Source organism: Mus caroli, chromosome 1, assembly GCF_900094665.2.
Source record: "Mus caroli chromosome 1, CAROLI_EIJ_v1.1, whole genome shotgun sequence".
NCBI classification, from domain to species: domain Eukaryota; kingdom Metazoa; phylum Chordata; class Mammalia; order Rodentia; family Muridae; genus Mus; species Mus caroli.
This window is the reverse complement of record NC_034570.1, coordinates 155,798,584-155,820,353: the sequence shown is the minus strand read 5'-3', so window position 1 is coordinate 155,820,353 and position 21,770 is coordinate 155,798,584. Positions and strand designations below refer to the sequence as shown.

The 21,770-nt window shown below is 38.6% G+C and overlaps 1 protein-coding gene across 3 annotated transcripts in view; it reads left to right on the top strand.

The window, feature by feature from the left end:
* The window catches only part of Dcaf6 (DDB1 and CUL4 associated factor 6), a 117,846-nt gene that overhangs the window by 49,549 nt on the left and 46,527 nt on the right, over positions 1-21,770 (top strand). For all 3 annotated transcript variants that reach the window (XM_029478272.1, XM_021161442.2, XM_021161509.2), the window contains exons 7-10: positions 239-453; positions 6,697-6,790; positions 8,416-8,535; positions 10,057-10,314. In XM_029478272.1, coding sequence (XP_029334132.1) covers positions 239-453; positions 6,697-6,790; positions 8,416-8,535; positions 10,057-10,314 — 687 coding nt within the window. The remainder of the gene's footprint in view (positions 1-238; positions 454-6,696; positions 6,791-8,415; positions 8,536-10,056; positions 10,315-21,770) is intronic.

The window sequence follows — 21,770 nt, the reverse complement described above, 5'->3', positions numbered from 1 at the left end:
CAGCAGTATGGAAGTGTAAGCTGAATAAACCCTTTCCTCCCCAACTTGCTTCTTGGTCATGATGTTTTGTCCAGAAATAGAAACCCTGACTAAGATAACTGTTAAAAAGAAAACCTTGAAGATAGAGAGAGTGGTAATTTGGAGTTATATTGCTACATTATTACACGTATCTTATAATTCAGTATGAGTTTTTAATGTATATAACAGTGTTAATTTTGACTAAATTCCTGTTATTTAGGGAATTATGCAGGCCGAGGAACTACTGGAATGGTTGCTCGCTTTATACCTTCTCATCTTAGTAACAAATCATGCAGAGTGACATCACTGTGTTACAGTGAAGATGGTCAAGAGATTCTTGTCAGTTATTCTTCAGATTACATCTATCTTTTTGACCCCAAAGATGATACCGCACGAGAACTTAAAACTCCTTCTGCAGAGGAGAGGCGAGAAGAGGTAAGTTTCCTCAAAACTAGATTCTTTCTTCTTAGTGAGAGGCCTGCAATTCCCAAGGGAAGGCTGGATAGATGATCAGTTTAAGATGGTCACACTAAGTTTGAGGTCCTGAGCTACATATGATGCTGTTTCAAAAATAAAATAGAAATGGAAAGTTAATCGTTCAAATAAATAAGTAAATGCATTGATTTCCAAAGAATTTATGATTTAGGGAACATATAACAAAATAGGATAATAAATTGGGCTGTAGGAATGAAATGAGCTAAGTTTAAAAAGAAGTACGAAAACTGTTAACTTTGTAGATGCTTGGAGAAAAGTCAGTTAGACAGTAGAAAATGTGATGATAGATGTCTAAAAGACTCGGTGTGCTGATGTACCAAGTGCCACCCCTTACCATTGAGTGTACTATAGGTAGGCAGCAGTTCATTCTCTCCCGCTTGTATCTCTTTTTCACACAGTAATAGCACGTGACAATAGCCATAGGTACATTCTATAAAATATATATGTGAAAGTGGGGGAAGTTTAAGAAGGTATTTATATAAAAGTGGATGTAAGAATTGAATTACTGTGACCAAAATATAAACGCGGGAAGGTAGAAATAGTGCGTTTTAGATAGTGTACAGCTATGAGAGCATGTTTGGTTTAGCTTATTACGGTTTTCCTAACGTGCCAGCCATGTTGACCTTTAAAACTGCTTATAGATATACTTTTAATTAAAAAAGTTATTTTTGTGTATGTATAGTTGTTTTGCTTGTATGTGTGTCTGTGCATCATGTGCATGCTTATTGTATGCCAGAGGCCAGAAAAGCATGTCTCATCCTCTGCTGGCCTCACACTCAGAGATCTGCCTCCTTGTACCTCCTGAGTTCTTACATTAAAGGCATGTGCCCCCACTGCCCAGCAGATGAATTAATTATTAATACTGGTTTGGTACTAGCTAAATGTCTGCTAATGAACTTGTGTTGTTTGATTTGTGGTACTGGGCTTTCGACCCAGGGTCTCACATGATAGGCAAGCACTGAGCTATATTCTCAACATTTTGCACATTTAAAGGAAGAATGTGTAATTCTCATGAGATGTAAACTAAATTCTGTTGTGTATAAACTGATGGCACTACCACTCTCAGGTATGGTTGAGGGGAAGGTTTTAGTTGTAGATATGAGGGAGGAGAGTTCAGCCAGAGGTATCTGGAAAAATCCTGAGCAGAGAGAGTACTGGAGTGAAAGGAGAGAGAGGGTAGGGAAAGTGAGAGGTGAAGATAAGAGAGGAAGACAAATGGGAGGGAGCATAGCCAAAGTAGCTGGGTTATAAGGAGAAATGAGAAGCTGGGGAGCGGAGGGAAGCCCATGAGTTAGAGAAATTTAGGGTAAGAAAAGCCAATACCAGCATGGACTTTTGAAATGTATAACAAGTTACTAGTGATACTGAGGGAGCCTGGAGTCTGGTATGCTAATAGGCACCACCATAGCCCTTTGTCCCCTCTGCTGGTCAAAAGGAAATGATTCCTTTGGTAGAGGGGAACAGGCTTTACAAGTTCCTAATGAGTGCTGGCTTTTGTCTAACCTCCAGAATTTGAGCTTGACAGTTATTATAAAATGAGAAAAAAATCATTTTATAAGTGAGTTTTAGGATATTAAGTGTGACAAGAAGTTTATATAAAGTAGGAAAATTATAAGCTATTTATGAGCTTTTTGGACTGGCTGAAAACGAATTCTGCTGTGTCATTTTGTTGCTGCTATATAATTTCCCTTTGAGATATGTAGGTAAGTACAGTTGCAGTCAAACTCTGTGACTGAGAGATAATGAAAAATTTGGAAGTGCGCAGACATTTTAAGTGGGCCAGCCAACTTTGCTATCATAGACTCCTTAGATGATTATGTCATCAGGGAAAATGCTGAATCATTTTTATGGAAATGCTTTTCTTAGTTAACCAAATTAAAGACAATAATTTTAAAATCTGAATTTAAAAATAAATGATACTCATATTTGACCAATAGTTAATGTATGTGTATGAAATTAAGGAGCTATCTTCTTAATTTCCATAATTTTTCATTTGACGGTTTGTTAAAATTTTGACAGTAATATTTTAGATCAGCTATTCTTAATCCAGAAATTATTTATTAGGCACCTTCTATACACTTTTTTTCTATGTTAAACTTAAGAAAATGATGATATAAAGACATGGCTCCTTCATTTAAGCCAGCAAGCTCCAGGCATCCTCCTGTCTTTGACTCCCTTCCTCAGTGCTGGGCTTATAGGTGTGCCTGAACTCGGGTCCTCATGCTTATGTGGGAAACACTAAGATGCCTCCTTGGTCACAATCAACTTCTAAAAGTATATAGTTAAGTACTATATATATATATCCACAAAGTAATGCAGCAATTGTCACTGTTGATACTCTACCATATTAATCAGTGAAAGCCTGCTAAGTGAAAAAGACACAAAAAGCTGCATATCGTATTATTCCGTTGATAGGGTTTACATTTTGTATTATTCCATTGATATGAAGTCTTGTTCAGAATACACACATCTTTAGAGAGAGAAAGTAGATTAATGATTTTTTAGACCTTTGAGAAGGGACAGGTGAAGATTGTCTGCTGATAGGAATGGGATTTCTTTTGGAGATGATTAAAGGATTCTAGAAGCAGATAACGGTAACAGTAATCCCTGAGAGGTGCTATTTGACTTGGAAGCTGATTGATTATTGAGCTTAGTATTTACCTCTAACTTGTTTGTATGTTTGTGTATATGTACATATGTATGTATGCATCTGTATACATGCCACAGTACACATACAGAGATCAGAGGACAACTTTTAAGAGTTTATTCTTTCTGCCCTATATTGATTCCTAGAATGCATGTCATTAGATTTGGCAGCAAAAACATTTATTTACCTTATTTACCCACAGCCTGTCTCTCACCAGCCTCCACTAATGACCATTTACCATGATCACTCAATACCATGAATTTGGCAACTGTTTATTCTTTGTTGTACAAGTTAGTTTTTGTCAACTTGACACAAACCTAGATATACCTGGGAAGAGAGAATCTCAATTACAGAATTGCCTCCATTAGTTTGTCCTGTGGGCATGTCTATGGAGGCATTTTCTTGATTAATGACTGATGTGTGAGGGCCCAACCCACTGTGGGCCCTGCCACTCTTGGGGAGGTGCTCTTGGGTTGTATAACGAAGCAGGCTGACCATGGAGACCAAAGCAGCAAGTCACAATCCTCCATGTACTCTCTTTTGGTTCCTGCTTGAGCTCTTGCCCTGCCTCCCCTTCATGATTGACTATAAGCTGCGAGGTGAGGTAACCCTTTACACTCCAAGTTGCTTTGGTGATGTTTATCACAGCAGTAGATAGCAAACTAGAAAATTTGGTGACCTTGGCAGTGTAAAGATAAAAAGCCAAAACACAAGGGAAACACTGAGTATGTTGGATTGAGAGCAATAGTGGAGTAAATGTACGCTGTCTTCATGCCTCATAGTGAAGTAAAGAGATATGTGAGCTCTCGGGAAACAGGTTTCCTTTGCATCAGTAAAGGAACTTTCAGCATGTTGTGAGAAGAGATGGATAGAGGAAGAGAAGAGTGACTATTGACTCAAGGTGTTTGAGGGTTGAAGAAAGGCAGTAGGAAGCACAAGGGAGCACATGGGCTTAGAGAGCGTGACTGACAGACTCTGAGAATGGCTAGGAGTTAGGAAGCTGCAAGGAGGAATGAATTCATAGAATTCAGGTGAGAAAATTTGTGTTTTATTTTATTTTTTTAAGCCATACTTTGTATATTGTAGAACAAATTTGGGGGAAAAAAATCCCCTTTCAAGTGGGTCAGTAAGACTAGTCACATCTAATTGTTATTGCTCTAGTGGTGAATGGGATTAAAAAGAAAACTGTTCATAATCACTGCCAAATAAATGACACATGTTGGATTATTTGGGGATATAAAAATACATGGGAAGTTGAATTCATGTTATTACAAAAATTAGAAAGTAATTAGGTTCATATCTGCTTGCATCGCTGATGCATCCTTCTGCTTACACTCCACCTTCATCACCAAATATAACCCTTTCTTGTTCTCCTTTCTACGTTTTTGAACTTTAGCTACATTTCCATGTGTGTATACAAATTTACAAATACACACACATCTCTGTTGTAGGCTAGGTTCACATATGCGGCATAACATGCAGGTTTTTCTTAGTTTGTGTTCCTTGCTTGATCTTACACTTTCCTGTCCCATCTTTTCCCCTCAGATGCCATTATTTCATTTTTCTTTACAGATGAACTGTATCTCATTGCGTCTATGTATCACATGTGCAATGTGCATTTTCTGTTCATTTGAGTAGAGCAGCAGTAACCATGGGTGAGCAAGCTATCTCTGTGGAAGACCATGAAAACCTTTTGTCTGTCTGTCTGTCTGTCTGTCTCTCTCTCCCCCTCTCTCTCATCTCTCTTGTCTCTCCTCTCTCCTCTCTCTCTCTCTCTCTCTCTCTCTCTCTCTCTCTCTCTCACACACACACACACACACACACACACACACACACACACACAGAGACACATACACTCACACTTACACACATATATATGTGCCAGGAATTGTATAGCTGGGTTGTATGGTACTTCTGGTTTTTTGTTTTGTTTTAAGTAGGAGAAAAAGTTACTTGGTAAGAACAGTGGCAGAAAATGGAGCAAGTTTGAAGCAATGGTGAATGAGTGGAATAGATACTGGGGAGACCTAGAGAATTGTTTTAGAAAGGTAAAAAAAGGCCTGGAGAGATGGCTTAGCAGTTAAGAGCACTGACTCCTATTCCAAAGGTCCTGAGTTCAAATCCCAGCAACCACATGGTGGCTCACAACCATCTGTAATGAGATCTGACTCCCTCTTCTGGTGTGTCTGAAGGCAGCTACAGTGTACTTACATATAATAAATAAATACATAAATAAATAAATAAATAAATCTTAAAAAAAAAGGAAAGGTAAAAAAATGTTATCATTGTGGTGTGGTAGGTCAAGGTGATTGACTGTCCTGCTGTCAGCTGGACAGTGATTAGAAGTCATTATATGTGGTTTATTCATTACTTCTACCTTTTCTCTTCTCTCCCAGTTTACACCCTTCTCTCCCTTCCTGGGGATTAAATTGAAGGACATGCCCTACCACAGAACTGTATCTCATCTAGACAGCCACCACCACCACCACCACTACCACCCCTCCCTTCCTCTTCCTCTTCCTCTTCCTCTTCCTCTTCCTCTTCCTCTTCCTCTTTCTCTTTTTCTATTTAATTTTGAGACAAGATGCCAGTAAGTTTCTTAGGCTGTTGTTATTCATAGCTTAAATATGTAATGAATTTATGATCTTCCTGCCTTGCCTGGGATTGCAGACTGGCACTAGTAAACCTAGCTTACATGCATACAGTTTGGAATTGTATTTGTATTTGTGCTTTTCCAGTTGAAGATAGCAAGGATGGACTGTAGCACCAGTGCTTGTCATCACAAGCACTGTGGAAGACTGAGACAGCGTTTAGCAATGTTTCATGTAACATTTGATCTAACATCTCATTTCTGTACTTAAAGACAATTTGGGGATGGAAATGCTCCATTAAAGTATGCTGTAAGAATTGAGGACTAGAGATTAATTTAGTGGTACAGTATTTACGTTGGATGCACAAGGATTCAAACCCTATCACCAGAATAAAAACTGAAAGCAAACCCATTCTTCTTCTTCTTTTTTTAATTTTGAAATGGCAACATTTTTTTCTTTTTTTAAATTTTTTTATTAGATATTTTCTTCATTTACATTTCAAATGTTATTCAGAAAGTCCCCTATACCCTCCCCCCGCCCTGCTCCCCAACCCACCCACTCCTGCTTCCTGGCTCTGGCATTCCCCTGTACTGGGGCATATAATCTTTGCAAGACCAAGGGCCTCTCCTCTACATATGCAACTAGAGACATAGTTCTGGGGGGGGGGTACTGCTTAGTTCATATTGTTGTTCCTCCTATAGGGTTGCTGACCCCTTCAGCTCCTTGGGTACTTTCTCTAACTCCTTCTTTAGGCGCCCTGTGTTCCATCCAATAGATGACTGTGAGCATCCACTTCTGTGTTTGCCAGGCATTGGCATAGCCTCACAAGAGACAGCTATATCAGGGTCCTGTCAGCCAAATCTTGCTGGTGTATGCAATAGTGTCTGACAAACCCATTCTTCTTGAGACTCACATAGAATCTGCTTATGATTGATTACGTTTCAGTTACGACAGCCTCCAGTTAAGCGCTTGAGACTTCGTGGTGATTGGTCAGATACTGGTCCCAGAGCACGGCCAGAAAGTGAACGAGAACGAGATGGTAACTATATTTTGGCCAGATTTTTGTGACATGTGGTATTTAAAGATTTATTTATCTTGTCTATATAAGTGCTTTTGGCTGCATGTATACTATCTTGTGCCTTGTGCTGTGGTGGAGGTCAGAAGGGAGGCATCAGATCCCCTGGCACTGGAATCATAGATGGTTGTGAGCCACCTTTTGGATGCTGGGAACTCAACGTGAGTACTTCTGAAGAGCACCAAGTGCTCTTAACCTCTGAGTCATTTCTCTACCCCTTATCTCCATTATTTTCAATTGTAAATGATGCTACAATAAAATCTTAATAAGAATAATTTGGTAAATTTGTGCTAGTACATCATAGGATAATTTCCTAGAAGTGGAATGGCTGAGTCACTAGATATGTATATTTAACCTTTATATACATAGATACATATACATAAGCATGTACATACATACATGTAGATATATATATAACTTTAAAACAATTCATCTGAATATATTTTATTTAACAAATCTATAACCAAAATTGTGTTCAAACTATTATTAGACCTTTTATAATCAAAACAGTATTCCTAAGTATATTATCCTTGGTTCACTTTTATAATGTTCTAAAATATAAAGTTACAATATGTAAAGGCGGCTTCCATGCCTGTAATCCCAGGCCTTTGAAGGCTGAGGCAGAAAGATTATTATAAATTCAAGGACTACATAGTAATTTCCAGACCAGCCTGGGCTATAGAATGAAGAGACTCTGTCTTCAAAAAACAAACCAAATGAAAGAATTATATAATTGTATAATTATTACATTTTTAATCTAACCTCATACTTTTTGTTTGTTTTGACTTTTGAACCTGTGTCTTGCTCTGTACCCCTGACAGTTCTCCTTGCTATTTAGTCACACTGGCTTCCAGGACGCTTGTGACACTAATCATAACTCCCAAGTCTCCCTGCTTAAGCCACATGAGTGTTGTTTTTATACTTCCATTTTAAAATGCCCTTGATATCCTCAACACTGTAAGACATAAAATGTTCTTAATATTTCCCATGGTGTAACAAAATAAAATGCCCTTAAAGAGGAAAAGCAAACAAATATATTTGTTTGAACTAAGAAAACATGTAACACTGAAAAGACAAAATACATTTTCTGTCAGGTAGTTGCAACTACCTGAGGCCATACAACCCTGAATGGACTTAATCTTATCAAATACCTGGAACTTTACACTAACTAATAAGAATTGTTTTAGGGAAATTAAAGACCCAAGGTTATTTTGTCTGTGTTTGATAATGTAGTGAGAAAGCAAGCCTTTCCTTCAATTTATTCCACTTGGAGTTAATAAGCTCTTCCCAGAGCACATTTCTAAGTGTAAATAGACAAGTGATGGAGCAAGAGTGGGAGATAGAAAATTACCTAGGAACAGGCATAGATGGAGAGGAGACACACAGGTACTTACTCATGTAATTATTGTAAAATGTGATGGGACTCTGATAACTTTTTATCTGTTCATGTAAAATTACTTAGGCAATTTAATTTTTAATTTCTAGAATTTTAGATTTCTAGGCCTTCAGATCTACAGATCTAGGTGTTTGTATTATTTAAAGATCCTGACTTTTTGCTAAACTTACTGATAAAATTTATGTTGTAATAGGAGAGCAAAGTCCCAATGTGTCACTGATGCAGAGAATGTCTGATATGTTATCAAGGTGGTTTGAAGAAGCAAGTGAAGTTGCACAAAGCAACAGAGGAAGAGGAAGACCTCGGCCCAGAGGTAATTTGTCTTATTGGTTAAATCACTAGAGAGCTGGCAAAACTGCTTAGGGCAAAGCTGCTTTTTCTTTTTTGTTTTTGGATTTTGTGTGGTTGGTCTGTGTGTTATTTTATTTTATTTTACTTTATTTATTTGCATCTCAAGACAAGGTTTCTCTGTGTAGCTCGGCTGTCCTAGAACATGCACTATAGACCAGGCTGGCCTTGAACTCAGAGATCTTCTGTCTTTGCCTCCTGAGTCCTGGGATTAAAGTTGTGCATCACTACACCCAGCTGGTAGATAGTTTTTGTTGATATTATCTAACTGATAACTGAACTGCATTTTGTAACCAATGTAGTCATAACTCTCTTCTGATTCCACTAGACCCAGCTATTTAACTTATTTCAAAATACACAAAACAAAAGATTTTTAAGTCCCTTTCCAATACACTTTGAAAATTGGAAGTCTGCAAAGCTTTAAAGATAAGTGTATGTATATAGTTAGAAAAAGTAATTATTTAAAAATTTTCATCTATCTCTTTGATGTGTATGTATGTGTGAGTGTGCATGTGGAGGTCAGAAAACAACTTGGTATATATGTGTGAGTGTGCATGTGGAGGTCAGTTTCCAAACTAAGTCCGGCTTGTCAGCAAGTTTCCTTACCTGCTTAACCATCATTCTGGCCCAAGATTGATTATTTTCACAAGAATATGTCATTTATTCTTATCCCTGTTGATTAGACTGTTTGAATAAGTGGACCAAACCACCAGTGGCCATAACTGATACGCTGAGTGTGTTAGTTAGGGCTTCCAGTGCTGTGATAACCAAAAGCAATCAGGGGAGAAAAGGGTTTATTCTGCTTACTCTTTAGTATCACTGTTCATCCTTGAAGAAAGACAGGACAGGAACTCAAACAGAGCAGGAACCTGGAGGCAGGAGCTGATGCAGTGGCTGCAGAGGAGTGCTGTTTACTAGCTTGCCCTTCTTAGCTTGCTCGGCCTGTTTTCTTATAAAGCCAGGACCAGTGGCCCAGGGATGACACCAACAACAATGGGCTGGGCCCTCTCCATCAATCACTAATGAAGAAAGTGCCTTATATATATAGCTAGCTCTTCTGGAAGCATGTTCTCAACTGAAGTTCCCTTTTTCTCAGCTGACTCTAGCTTGTGTCAAGTTGACATAAGACTGATTAGAACACTGAAATTTTATGTTGGTGTGTGTTTTCAGAATATTTCTGTAGAGGTTTCTTTTGTGTTTATTTTTTTTTTCATTTGAAATTTGAGTTTGAGGTTGGAGAAGATGGATCAAGAGCAATTAAGAGTTGGTAAGAATACTCACTGCTCTTGAAGGTGAGCTGAGTTCAGTTCCCAGAATCCGCATGGCTGTTCACAACTGTCAGAAACTCCAGTTATGGAGATCCTGAATCCTCTTCTGCCCTCTGCAGGCACGTAGGTTCATGTCACCAGAACACTCATACATCTAATTGAAAAATGAATAGATCTTTTAGAAACTTGGGTTTGCTTTAACATGTGCTTTTATGAAGGTGGAACAAATCAGCCAGATGTGTCAACTCTTCCTACGGTTCCATCAAGTCCTAATTTGGAAGTGTGTGAAACTGCAATGGATGTAGACACGCCAGCTGCACTTCTTCAGCCTTCTACATCCTCTACAGATCCAGTTCTTGCTCAGGCGGCCACAGCCACCATAGAAAGCCCTCGTTCCAGCTCGTTGCTGTCTTCCCCAGACAGTGAACCGAGGCAGTCTGTTGAGGCATCTGGACACCATGCGCATCATCAGTCTGGTGAGGATGTTATTCTTCAAGTCGGTTGTTCATATGCTGATCTCTGAACACCAAGGAACACCTAGTCTGTTCTAAAAGATTCTAAATTATAGTAACTTCTTGCTGGAATAAGTAATCAAAATCATTTTTAATATACAAGCATAACTTAAACACAAAATTCAAGTGTGTCTAGTTTGCATGAATTTTTACAAATAGTGAATCTTTAATTTATATAAGGTAATTTTATTTAAGGTAATAGCAGGTAGTATTTTGACATAGTATAATACACTGAAAGATTATTTTACAAACCATTATTAACCAAAATACTGTTCTACATTTACTAGGTTCTATGTCTCTATTAAAATAACAAGAAAATATATTTCATTATTATTATTTCCATTGTATTTATATTTTCAATTTTTCTTCAAATTATTAAGTACTTTGAGTATATTGAAAATAGTGAACCTGCAGTGGTCCCTTCTCACAAATGTAGTATACTTTGCCAGAAGAATTATTTTCCTACTATGTTTATGAAAAAGAATTGTCTTACCAATTCTTTATCTTTATAGTACTTGATGTTAGTCAAAAATATCAGTTCATAAAATCTATTAACACATTTTTCTCTCAGTACAGTAACTTCTCATGTTTTTCCCACCCCAACTATAGAATATACATACTATTTACAATAATTTCAGTAAATATTTAGCCTACTTGAAATTTTAACTGTGTACTTTTAAATATAGTTAAAATAATCATTTGTCTATTATTTTTAAATTCTTTTAAGGAGGCATTTTACTTAATACAGAACAAAAATATTAGCAAGGCATATAGTTAGTAATAATGCTGGTACCCAAAGTAAGACCTCTGACAGCTTCCTAACAGCTTCACCTCCAAGTTGTCACTGATGCTAGATCCCAGATAATGGAGTATTTAAATTAAGTAGTTTGATCATTATCTTTCATTTTTGATAATTAATATTCACTTTCTATGGGAATAATAGTCAGAGTTAGCTGCATAACTGTTAACACTGTGTACAGTTTATCAAAACAGTAAGCTAAAGCCGAATTAGAAAGCCATCTCTTTCACATTTCACATGGAATTTCAGCTTGAGGGAAAATAAAATACTTGGAATGCTTTGAGAAACAGGGTCAAAGGAGTTGGAAGTAGACCCAAACTAGTGAAATTAGTAAAGATAAGAAAAACTTTAAAATACTTACTTTTATTTTCTGTGTCTATATTGCTTGCCCATGTGCATTTGCGCTTTGTGCCTGAGGAGGCCAGAAGAGAGCATCAGCCTCCTTGGCCTGGAGTTAGACCAGTTTTGAGCCCCCATGCAGCTGCTAGGAAATGAATCCAGGTCCTCTGTAAGGCTCAAGATCAGGATTTTAAAAGTGCTAGTGTTATTGCAAATATTCTGAAAGTCTGTAAGCAATTCTAAGTTATTGGGAAAACTTAGCTAAAAAGACTCTGTAGCCTAGTTTTAAGTTGTATTGAATCTTAACTAGTTCCAATTGTTTCTTAAATACATTTGTGAGTTAAATATTCTTGGAGCCTTTTAAGAAATGATTTTTCTTAGCTGTGCTGTGCATTTTTATACCAGGTTTAAACTGCTGAACTCCTTTTAGTGTCTGATAGACTAAGCACTGAAGAATGCTTTTGTGATCATTGTTTGAATATTATTTGGTACCTTTTCCATAAAAATTTTAAAGAAAGGGATTGTTTTTGAATTAGTAGATTTAGAATGTTGCTTAACTTTTACACACTATGGTAGAATATTTTCCCCGGTCTAAAAGTGTACCAGTTCTGAGGAGAATTATTTGGTGTGAGGTATAGATTACACTTACAGTTATTTCGGCAGTAACCCTTCCATCATCCTACAGCCTGACATCTCATCTGGAAGGAAGTAATGTTTTTGTTTTCTTTTCTGATCATTCTGTGCTTACCAAAGCCCATCCAAATCCAGATGGCTTAATAGACACTGGGAATTGTCCATTGTAAGAATGTGGTAGGTGGGAATGTCAGTCTAGAGCTGTGATGTCTGTTAACGCGTCGTGTAAAGCTGGACATGTGGAGATGACTGGTCTCTATACTCATCTTGCTGTGGATACCTCTTTATGTTCATGTTTACACCTTCCTTTGTCATTGTGAGTTCTTGACCACAGACACTGAGACTGAAAACTTGCTGCAGTGTTTCAGGATTCATAGTCTACACCTGAATCTTCTGCTGATGATGGTGAACATCACACCACAAATCTCAGTGAGCACTGTCAGAGCAGTCTTCCCCTCAGTGCCTTTGCGTGTTTATTTTACCCTTTCCTGGCTTTTAAAGTTCTCTGGCTTGCCCTTCTCCCCCCCATAAGCTGCAAGCTTCATTGCAGTGAAGAGCGGAAACACTCATTTTCTGGACCATTTCAACTTCCTAATGTGCACATGGAGGTTGCCTGGAAGAAATGTAGCTCTTCCTCTTACACCTGGCCAGAAGAGTTTGAAGCATGCCTTTCCAGCTTCCCAGGGAAAGACTCCTGTTCCCCTGCCTCCCCAGAGTCACTTCTTTTCCTGTGTCATTATTGCCTTTTCTGCTGAATTTTTCCTTCTAGCCACAAACATACTGTTATCTGAAAGAAAGCCTTTCTCAACCATCCTACATTCCTCCAAATAAGGCTCTGCTTCTTCACTTTCTCATTTCTCTGCAGACCCGTTTCACACCCTCCCCGTTTATTCATGGACCAACTCAAAGCTGCTTTTCGGCCTCCTTTTCCTGTAGAAATTTTGGCAGTCACCAGTGAGCTGCATCGTGCCAATCAGGAGAACATTTCTGTCGGTGCCTTCATGGAGATTTGATTCAGTTGCATTTAACAGTCTTTCCCTTCTTGTCTTTCTTGGTATTTACACCACACATGCTGTTTGCTCTTATTATCCGTCATGGCTCAGCTTCTAATAAACGTCATTAGTTTTTTTTTTTCTGTCTACTTTGATTGAGTACTGTGGTTGAACCTCTCAGGATGACTCTCTTGTCTTTTCTACATAAACTTTATCCATCTGCGATTCCTCTACTGTATGACTCCCAAAGGTGCATTTAAGTCTTGTCTTACAGCCCCAAGTTTCAGATTATTTTGTCTAATTATTACTTGGGACTGTTTTGGATGTTTTCGGTGATTTTAAATTTAATAATATGTCCAAAATAAAAGTATTGCAGCCCCCTGTCCTTCCCATCCCCTTAATGGTCCAACTGAGTCCTTTTCTTTTAAACTCTTTTAAAAAATATTATGTTTGTGCTGTGGTGTGTTTGTGTGTACATGTGTGTATGTGTGTGCATGCTGTTAAACTTGGCAGAAAATGCCTTTACTTGCTGAGCCATCTTACCAGCCCTTAGCAGTCCTTTTATGCTTTAATTTTAATTTGCTTATTTTAATAACTCATAAGTAATTTTAAATTCTTCGATTTCTTTGTATCCTATTCAGTTCATCAGCAAATCTTATTGCCACTGTATCTGAACTATATTCCACCTCTTTCCATCTCAGTGCCATTCCTTACCTCTCAGTTGCTGTCCTTGCATCTGTTCTTGTACTTTATAATTCCGTCTCCATAAAGAGGCCACAACAAGCAGTTAGAGTCTACAACTTGGCTAGTTATACCACTCTTTGAAAGCTAACTGTATTTAGAAAGGGAGCCACAGAAGAAAACACATCCATCTCTGCACTGTACACCTCAGTACCTGCACGGCCTGGCGCTCGCAGTTCTAGGGTTTGGTTTGGTTTGGTTTTCTTACTGTCTTTTTATTAGGAAGATATTCTTTAGCCTAAGTATTTCCTGACGGTGGTCCCATAATTATTTTGAAGTCCTCTTTTCCACTTTCCCTAAAAAAAGTTACATTTGGAAAAAAATAAAACCTTCTTGTTTCTTTCACTAATGTATCTGTTAACCTTTATGGTTTTTCATGTTTATTAATGTGTTTGTTACTTAGTTTTACTAGCCTGAACTCTCACTAAGATTGGGCATTCATTGCCTCTTGTCTCTGCAATAAGAATGTCTTTTTTCCCCCTCCACCAATGGTCTCTAAAGCTGTAGCATGCATATTAAGAAACATCAAGTTGTTTTTAAGATGGTACCTGTTTATACTTTAGTCTTTAGAATTTTAGGCCCACTTCATGAACTGTTTTGTGGAAAAGGAGATCCTTAAGCTTTGAATTGGCTCCTCCTATCTGAGTCTGGAGCTCTGCAAGCACCTGTGCAGCAGCACACTGTACCTGACCGTTAGCATGTGGCCATTACTATATGCTTGGTCAGCTATTCTCCTTTGGGGGGAGTGTTTTGTGTGTCTCGTGTCCAGGTTAGCTTTGAACTCTGGATTCTCCTGCCTCTGCTGCCAAGTGCTGAAATGATAGCTATGCACCACAACCCAACAAGCTCTATAGTTAACATGTAGGAGATGTGCTGTGTTAGATTTCCAGTGGTATCATTTAGGGTCCACGTTTTGTTGTTCAATTATATAGGTAATTTTTTGCCTTGTTATAAAAATATATTTCTAAAATCTTGTTGTTGTAAATAAGCTTACAAGCGAATAAAGTGAATAAACCAGGACAGCTAGAATCCTGGCAGGATAAAGATCAAATGGAGGCATCGTGGAGGAGAGGTGTGAGACTCTGGAGCCGCAGTGTCTCTGGAGCACACTGTCACGTGCTGTGGGGTTTGAAGCACAGTTAGAAGAATAGCTACAAGTCAAGTGGAATTTTACATTACTGGTGGACTTTTCCTCTTATTGTTGCCTCTTCATCCTCGTATTCTTGAATTTTATTTTAGTAGCTACATCAGACTACTTGAAGTCATTTCCTATATTTGTAGCTCAGACATTGTGATTCTATACATATTTTTCTATGGCTCATTCATCAAGACTTTTAAAAAAAATACATTTATAAAATTACATTTTTAAAAAATAAGAACAATGTGACTTTGTGCCAAATTAAGTAAAATATGCTATGAGTTTACATTTTAAAGTATTTCAGTGTAAGTAACGAACATTACAGTCTCTCAGTGATGCTTGATGGCCTTGCTGTGTTTGCTAGGCTAGACTTGGCTACTGTTTCATTTGCTGCACCATTTGTAAATATTTTCTGTGTTAGAAAGCTTTGGGTGAGAGGGTATTGATAGTGTATTTTCCTCCTTTGAATTTACTTAGAACCCATTTAAAACTGTGATTAGAGAATATGGTAACTTTGGACTAAATGGTGACTTCAGTGCATGCAAAATTTAGTTTGGAGCAGAGACTCACTGAGACTGGAGTCACTTCCAGGAACTTCTAATTATAAAGTTTCTAATTAAATAGATTGCTCAGACTGCAACAATTCCATTACCAGAAGATATGTGGCTAATAAGGGCTGTGGTGGATTCTTATAAATAATTACTTAAATTCACAAGTTCATACTATGTAGAATCATTACACTAAATTTAGCTCTGTAGAAACATTACTCGTGAATTAAATACAGAGTCATATAGTAAAGCAGTTTTCAAAGCCTAAATGATAGTTCCTTAAAATAGGATCATGCCACACCCAAGATAGGAAACAAGTGAGAACTGGAAGAAAAATTGAGAGCAAACTGACACAGTTCAACTGAATTAGATAGGAGCATAATCCATCGGTCAGAAGGCCCTGTGCCTTCCAAAGGTGTGGAGTGAAGCAGTAACCAAGTGGTCCATTCTTGGTTCATCTCTAGGTGGTTTAATTTTTCTCCTATCTTAATGACATTAAGCCTATTAGGGAGAATAGGCAGGAACCTTTGAGAAGAAAATGAGAAGTTAGTGGTTTTAGTTATATGCAGTAGTAGTTTTGTATATGAGATAGTAGTTCTTAGTGTTTTGTTGAGTGTTTGGTTTTAAACAGTTAAACCAAAATAATTATTATATTACCCTTCAGTTTGGATTTATGCTAAAAATTAATCCTAAAACATTTATATACATTTATAAATTACATATAGTTACATGTTTTTAAGAGAATATGTGAGTCTCTATATCTGCTGTAGTATTCCAAGCTGGTAAGTGGAACTGTTTGTTTAATCTGCTATGTCTATTGAGAATTTTTAATTCAGTACTTGCTTAGCCTTGGGATGACTTTTTTCTCCTTATAAATTAATATGCAATCATATTTCTTGGTGATAAAAACATTATTATTATATTGACCAAAATATGGAATGTGGAACACTTTTTAAAAGCCATTGTATAAAGTATTTGTCCATGCATGGTATCCTCCTTGGTATCAGTAGATTTTCTAGGAAGAAGTAACATTAGAAGGCTATCAGTGATACTTGAATTATTCCCTATCTTTTTTTTTTCTTTTATTGGAAATAGGGGTTTTGTTTGTTTGTTTTTCATACAATATATCCTGATTTTGGTTTCTTCTCAGTCTACTTCTTCTAGTTCTTCCCTGTCAACCCTCTCATCCAGATGCACCCCCTTTCTGTTAGAAAACAAACAGGCATCTATGGGATAATAACAAAATAAAATATAATAAGATAAATCAAAAACAAGTAAATTGGAATAGTGCAAAACCAACAAACCAAAGGAAAAGAACCCAAGAAAAGGCATAGGAAACAGAGATACAAGGACCCACTTGCTTGTACACTAAGGAATCTCATAAAATGCAAAATCAGGGGCTGGCAAAATGGCTCAGCGGTTAAGCTCACTGATTGCTCTTCCAAAGGTCCTGAGTTCAAATCCCAGCAACCATATGATGGCTCACAGCCATCTGTAATGAGATCTGACGCCCTCTTCTGGGTGTGTCTGAAGATAGCTACAGTGCACTTATGTATAATAATAAGTAAATCTTTGGGCTGGAGAGAGCAGAGGTCCTAAAAGTTCAATTCCCAACAACCACATTAAGACTCATAACCATCTGTACAGCTACAGTGTACTCATATACATAAAATAAAAAATAAATAATCTTTTTTAAAAATGCAAACTTGGAAGTCATTATATATAAGCAAAGGACTTGTAGGGTGAAAAATAAAAACAAACAAAAAAGGGTAAATTTAAAAAAAAAAAAAACAACATTACGAGAGAATCTCCAAAGATGCCCTTGACTTCATTTTATGTTGGCCACCTACTTCTGGGAATACAGGCTACACTTAAGAGGAGTTTTATTGGGGGCTATTGAGATGGCTCAACGAATGGGTAAAAGCACCGACTGCTCTTCCGAAGGTCATGAGTTCAAATCCCAGCAACCATATGGTGGCTCACAACCACCTGTAACAAGATCTGATGCCCTCTTCTGGTGTGTCTGAAGACAGCCACAGTGTACTTACATATAATAAATAAATAAATAAATAAATAAATAAATAAATAAACAAACAAATCTTTAAAAACAAATGTAACTGGAGTGCCTGGGTGGGGCACACACCTCTTGGAGAAAACCAAATTTTCATTTGCAAGTGGTTCTCAATTGAGACAGCATCTGGGTTAGGGACAAGGCATGTGGCCTACTTTTCATTTTAGCTCTACATTCACATTCGATGCAGACCTGTGCAGGCCTCACTGTGCATGCTGCCTTAGTCTCTGAAGTTCATGTTTGCCATTCCTGTTTTGTTTAGAAGGTCTTGTTTCTTTGGTGTTCTCCACCCTCCCTAGATCTTACACTCTTTCTGCCTCCTCTTCCATAGATTTTCCCTGAGCCCTCAGAGGAAGGATTTGATGAAGACATCCCGTTTAGGGATGAGTGTTCTGAGGTCTCTTCACTGTCTGTATATTGTCCGGTTGTAGGTTTCTGTATCTGTTCCCATCTATAGGATGATGCTTCTCTGATGATGGCCAAGTGAGGCATTGATCTATGAGTATAGCAGAATGTCATTAGGAACCATTTATTAATACATTCCTTTAGTAGAACTATAGTATTGGTTTTACCCCTAGGTCCTTGGGCTCTTGAGTCTCAGCTTCTTGGTCAACCAAGCAACATGGCTATGAGTTCCATCTTGGGAAGTAGGCCTTAAGTCAAATGTGACATTGGTTGGTTACTCCTACCAACTTTGTACCACCATTGCATTAGCATACCATGCAGGCAGGACACCATCTTAGAGCAAAGTGTTTTTAGCTAGGTTGGTATTGTTTCTCCTTCAGTACTATTCAGAGTACCCTCTAGTACTAAGAACAGTGTCCAGTGAGGGTAAAGGCTCTACATAGGTGCCAGCTTGACTTCTCTGTGTTCAGTGAGTTGTGTAGGTATTTTCAGCAATAGCGCCTTGCCATTAGTTTGTTGCTCTTGCAACCTATAGTCTTTGCAACAGCCTGGGTTGTTTCTCTAACAACTCAACTACATGTAACCTAATCCCTGCACATTTGTTGACAAGATGTCCAATTGAGGCTCTGTCTCCTCTGTTACTTGGCAGTGTTATTTAGATTATCTTCATACGTGTGTGTGTGTGTGTGTGTGTGTGTGTGTGTGTAATACACACACACACACACACACACACACACACACACATACATATTAGGAAGCTTCTGCTACTTCCATACTATCACTCAAATAGTCTTTAATTTTAGCTGTCTTTCCCCACATTTCCTCCCTTCCTCTCTCCATTCCTGCTTGATCTCCCACTTCAGTCCCCTTTATCTATAACTGTGCATTCTATTTACCTTTCCAGGGGAGATCTATCCATTCCCTACAGTCCCTTACTTTATTCCTACTCTCTATGGTTGTATTGATTGTACCTTTCTTATCATTGACTGAACAGCTAGTTTCCACATATAAGAAAATGTGTACCGCCGGGCGGTGGTGGCGCACGCCTTTAATCCCAGCACTTGGGAGGCAGAGGCAGGCGGATTTCTGAGTTCGAGGCCAGCCTGGTCTACAAAGTGAGCTCCAGGACAGCCAGGGCTATACAGAGAAACCCTGTCTTGAAAACCCAAACAAAAACAAAACAAAACAAAAAAAAGAAAATGTGTACCTAGTATTTGTCTTTTTGGGTATGGGTTACCTCTCTCAGGATGAGTTGTTCATTAACTCTTAGTTAGCTGGCTGAAGACAATTCTTTATCATCAGAGGCCATAGTAATAAGAGATTAATGACACTAGCATGCTTGATTCCCCAAATAACAAAATTTGCACAAGAGACTGAAATGCAGTTTGCTGCAAGTGTCACTGAGAGAAGTTGTGTGTGCTTCTGTTACCAAGTCTGCCACTGAGAATATGTTTCCCCACATACTTTGCCTGCCCTTTGGTGCTGTGTACCCTCTTCTCCTCCGTGTCGTTGGTCTGTTCAGTAATGCCTGTCCTGCACTCACCTGCTTTTTTTTATGTATTGTCTTTTCCTTCTCCTCAATTAAGCATACTCGAGCAGCAGGAACTTTCTCCCAGTTAAGACATACCAAGTTCCCTTTGATCTTTCTTCCTCACCATCCCATAACCTCCCCTCTTCTACTACTGTTCAGGGCTCTGCAGAGTTTACCTTTCTATTCGACTTCATGGCCCCGCTTGGTGAACCTGCTGCAGTCTGGTTCTGGCTCCTATTATATTAGTACACCATGACAGTGTACTTTCATCAGTTGTCAGCTGTCAGGTCTCAACGTCCTTTTCAGGGATGTATCAGAACAGTCAACACACTAGCTGTCTCCACCCTTTGTGGACACACTCTTCTCTCTTTACCTATAGCACTTCCCGTCACTTGTTTGTTTGTTTGATTGGGGTTTTTTTGTTTGTTTGTTTGTTTGTTTGTTTTCTCTCAAACACTGATGTTCCCCAGGGCTCAGTTCTTACCTGTCATCAGGAGCCTTGAAGTTTCATCACAAGAGGCATCCAGGTTTGTTAGGAATCCTTGACTCTTACGTTCAGTCTCTGGTTAATTTCTCCACATGGATGGGTATTAATTCTTTCCAGAGTGAATTGTTCTTTCTTTATTGTTCTTCACTGTGGCAAATAGTAGGTAAAAGATGCTGCCTTTGTCTCTCACATCTCCGATGTTTCCCCTGAGTATTTCCCTTGTCCTTTCCCCCTCCTGGAACTGCTCTTTAGGATAGCCACGCACCTTGAGTCCTTGAGACTATGGTCAAATAGCACCTTAGCAGGCTTTTCTTTTTCTTTTTCTTTTTTCTTCTTTTTATATTTTCTTTTATTAGATGTTTTCTTTATTTACATTTCAAATGTTATCCCCTTTCCTGATTTCCCCTCCAAAAAACCCCATTCTCTCCCCTCTCCCCCTCCCTCTGCTCACCAACCCACCCAATCCCACTTCCTGGCCCTGGCATTCCTCTACACTGTGGCATAGAGCCTTTACAGGACCTAGGGCCTCCCTCTTCTCCCATTGATGACTGATAAGGCTTTCCTCTGCTACATACGCGGCTAGAGCCCCACTGGGAGCTTTGGGGAAATTGGTTAGTTCATATTGCTTTTCCTCCTATGGGGCTGCAAACCCCTTTAGCTCCTTGGGTCCTTTCTCTAGCTCCTCCATTGAAGACCCTGTGCTCAGTCCAATGGTTGGCTATGAGCATCCAACTTGTATTTGTTAGGCATTGATAGAGCCTCTCAAGAGACAGCTATAACAGACTTCTGTCAGCAAGCACTTGTTGGCATCAACTAAAGTGTCTGGGTTTGGTGACTATATGTGATGGATCCCTAGGTGGGGCAGTCTCTGGATGGTCATACCTTCAGTCTCCACTCCACACTTTGTCTCTGTAACTCCTTCCATGGGTAATTTGTTCCACCTTCTAAGGACCGAAGCACCTACACTTTGGTCTTCCTTTTTCTTGAGCTTCATGTTGTCCTTGAATTGTATCTTGGTTATTTGGAGCTTCTGGGCTAATATCCACTTATTAGTGAGTGTATACCATGTGTGTTCTTTTGTGATTGGGTTATCTCACACAGAATGATATTTTCTAGTTCCATCCATTTGCCTAAGAAATTCATTGTTTTGTTGTTGTTGTTGAGACAGGGTTTCTCTGTATAGCCCTGGCTGTCCTGGAACTCACTCTGTAGACCAGGCTGGCCTTGAACTCAGAAATTTGCCTGCCTCTGCCTCCCAAGTGTTGGGATTAAAGGCATGCACTGCCACTGCCCAGCAAATTCATTGTTTTTAATAGCTGAATAGTACTCCGTTGTGTAAATATACCACATTTTCTGTATCCTTTCCTCTGTTGAGGGACATCTGGGTTCTTTCTAGCTTCTGGCTACTATAAATTAGGCTGCTATGAACATAGTGGAGTATGTGTCCTTATTACATGTTGGAGAATCTTCTAGGTATATGCCCAGGAGGGTTATTGCTGGGTCCTCAGCTTAATTGATTCAGAACAGTATAAAAAGAGACATTATTACACAATTGGGTCCTATGTCCAATTTTCTGAGGAACCACCAAACTGATTTCCAGAGTGGTTGTACCAGCTTGCAATCCCACCAGCAATGGAGGAGTGTTCCTCTCTCTCCACATCCTCGCCAGCATCTGCTGTTACCTGAGTTTTTGATCTTAGCCATTCTGGCTGGTGTGAGGTGGAATCTCAGGGTTG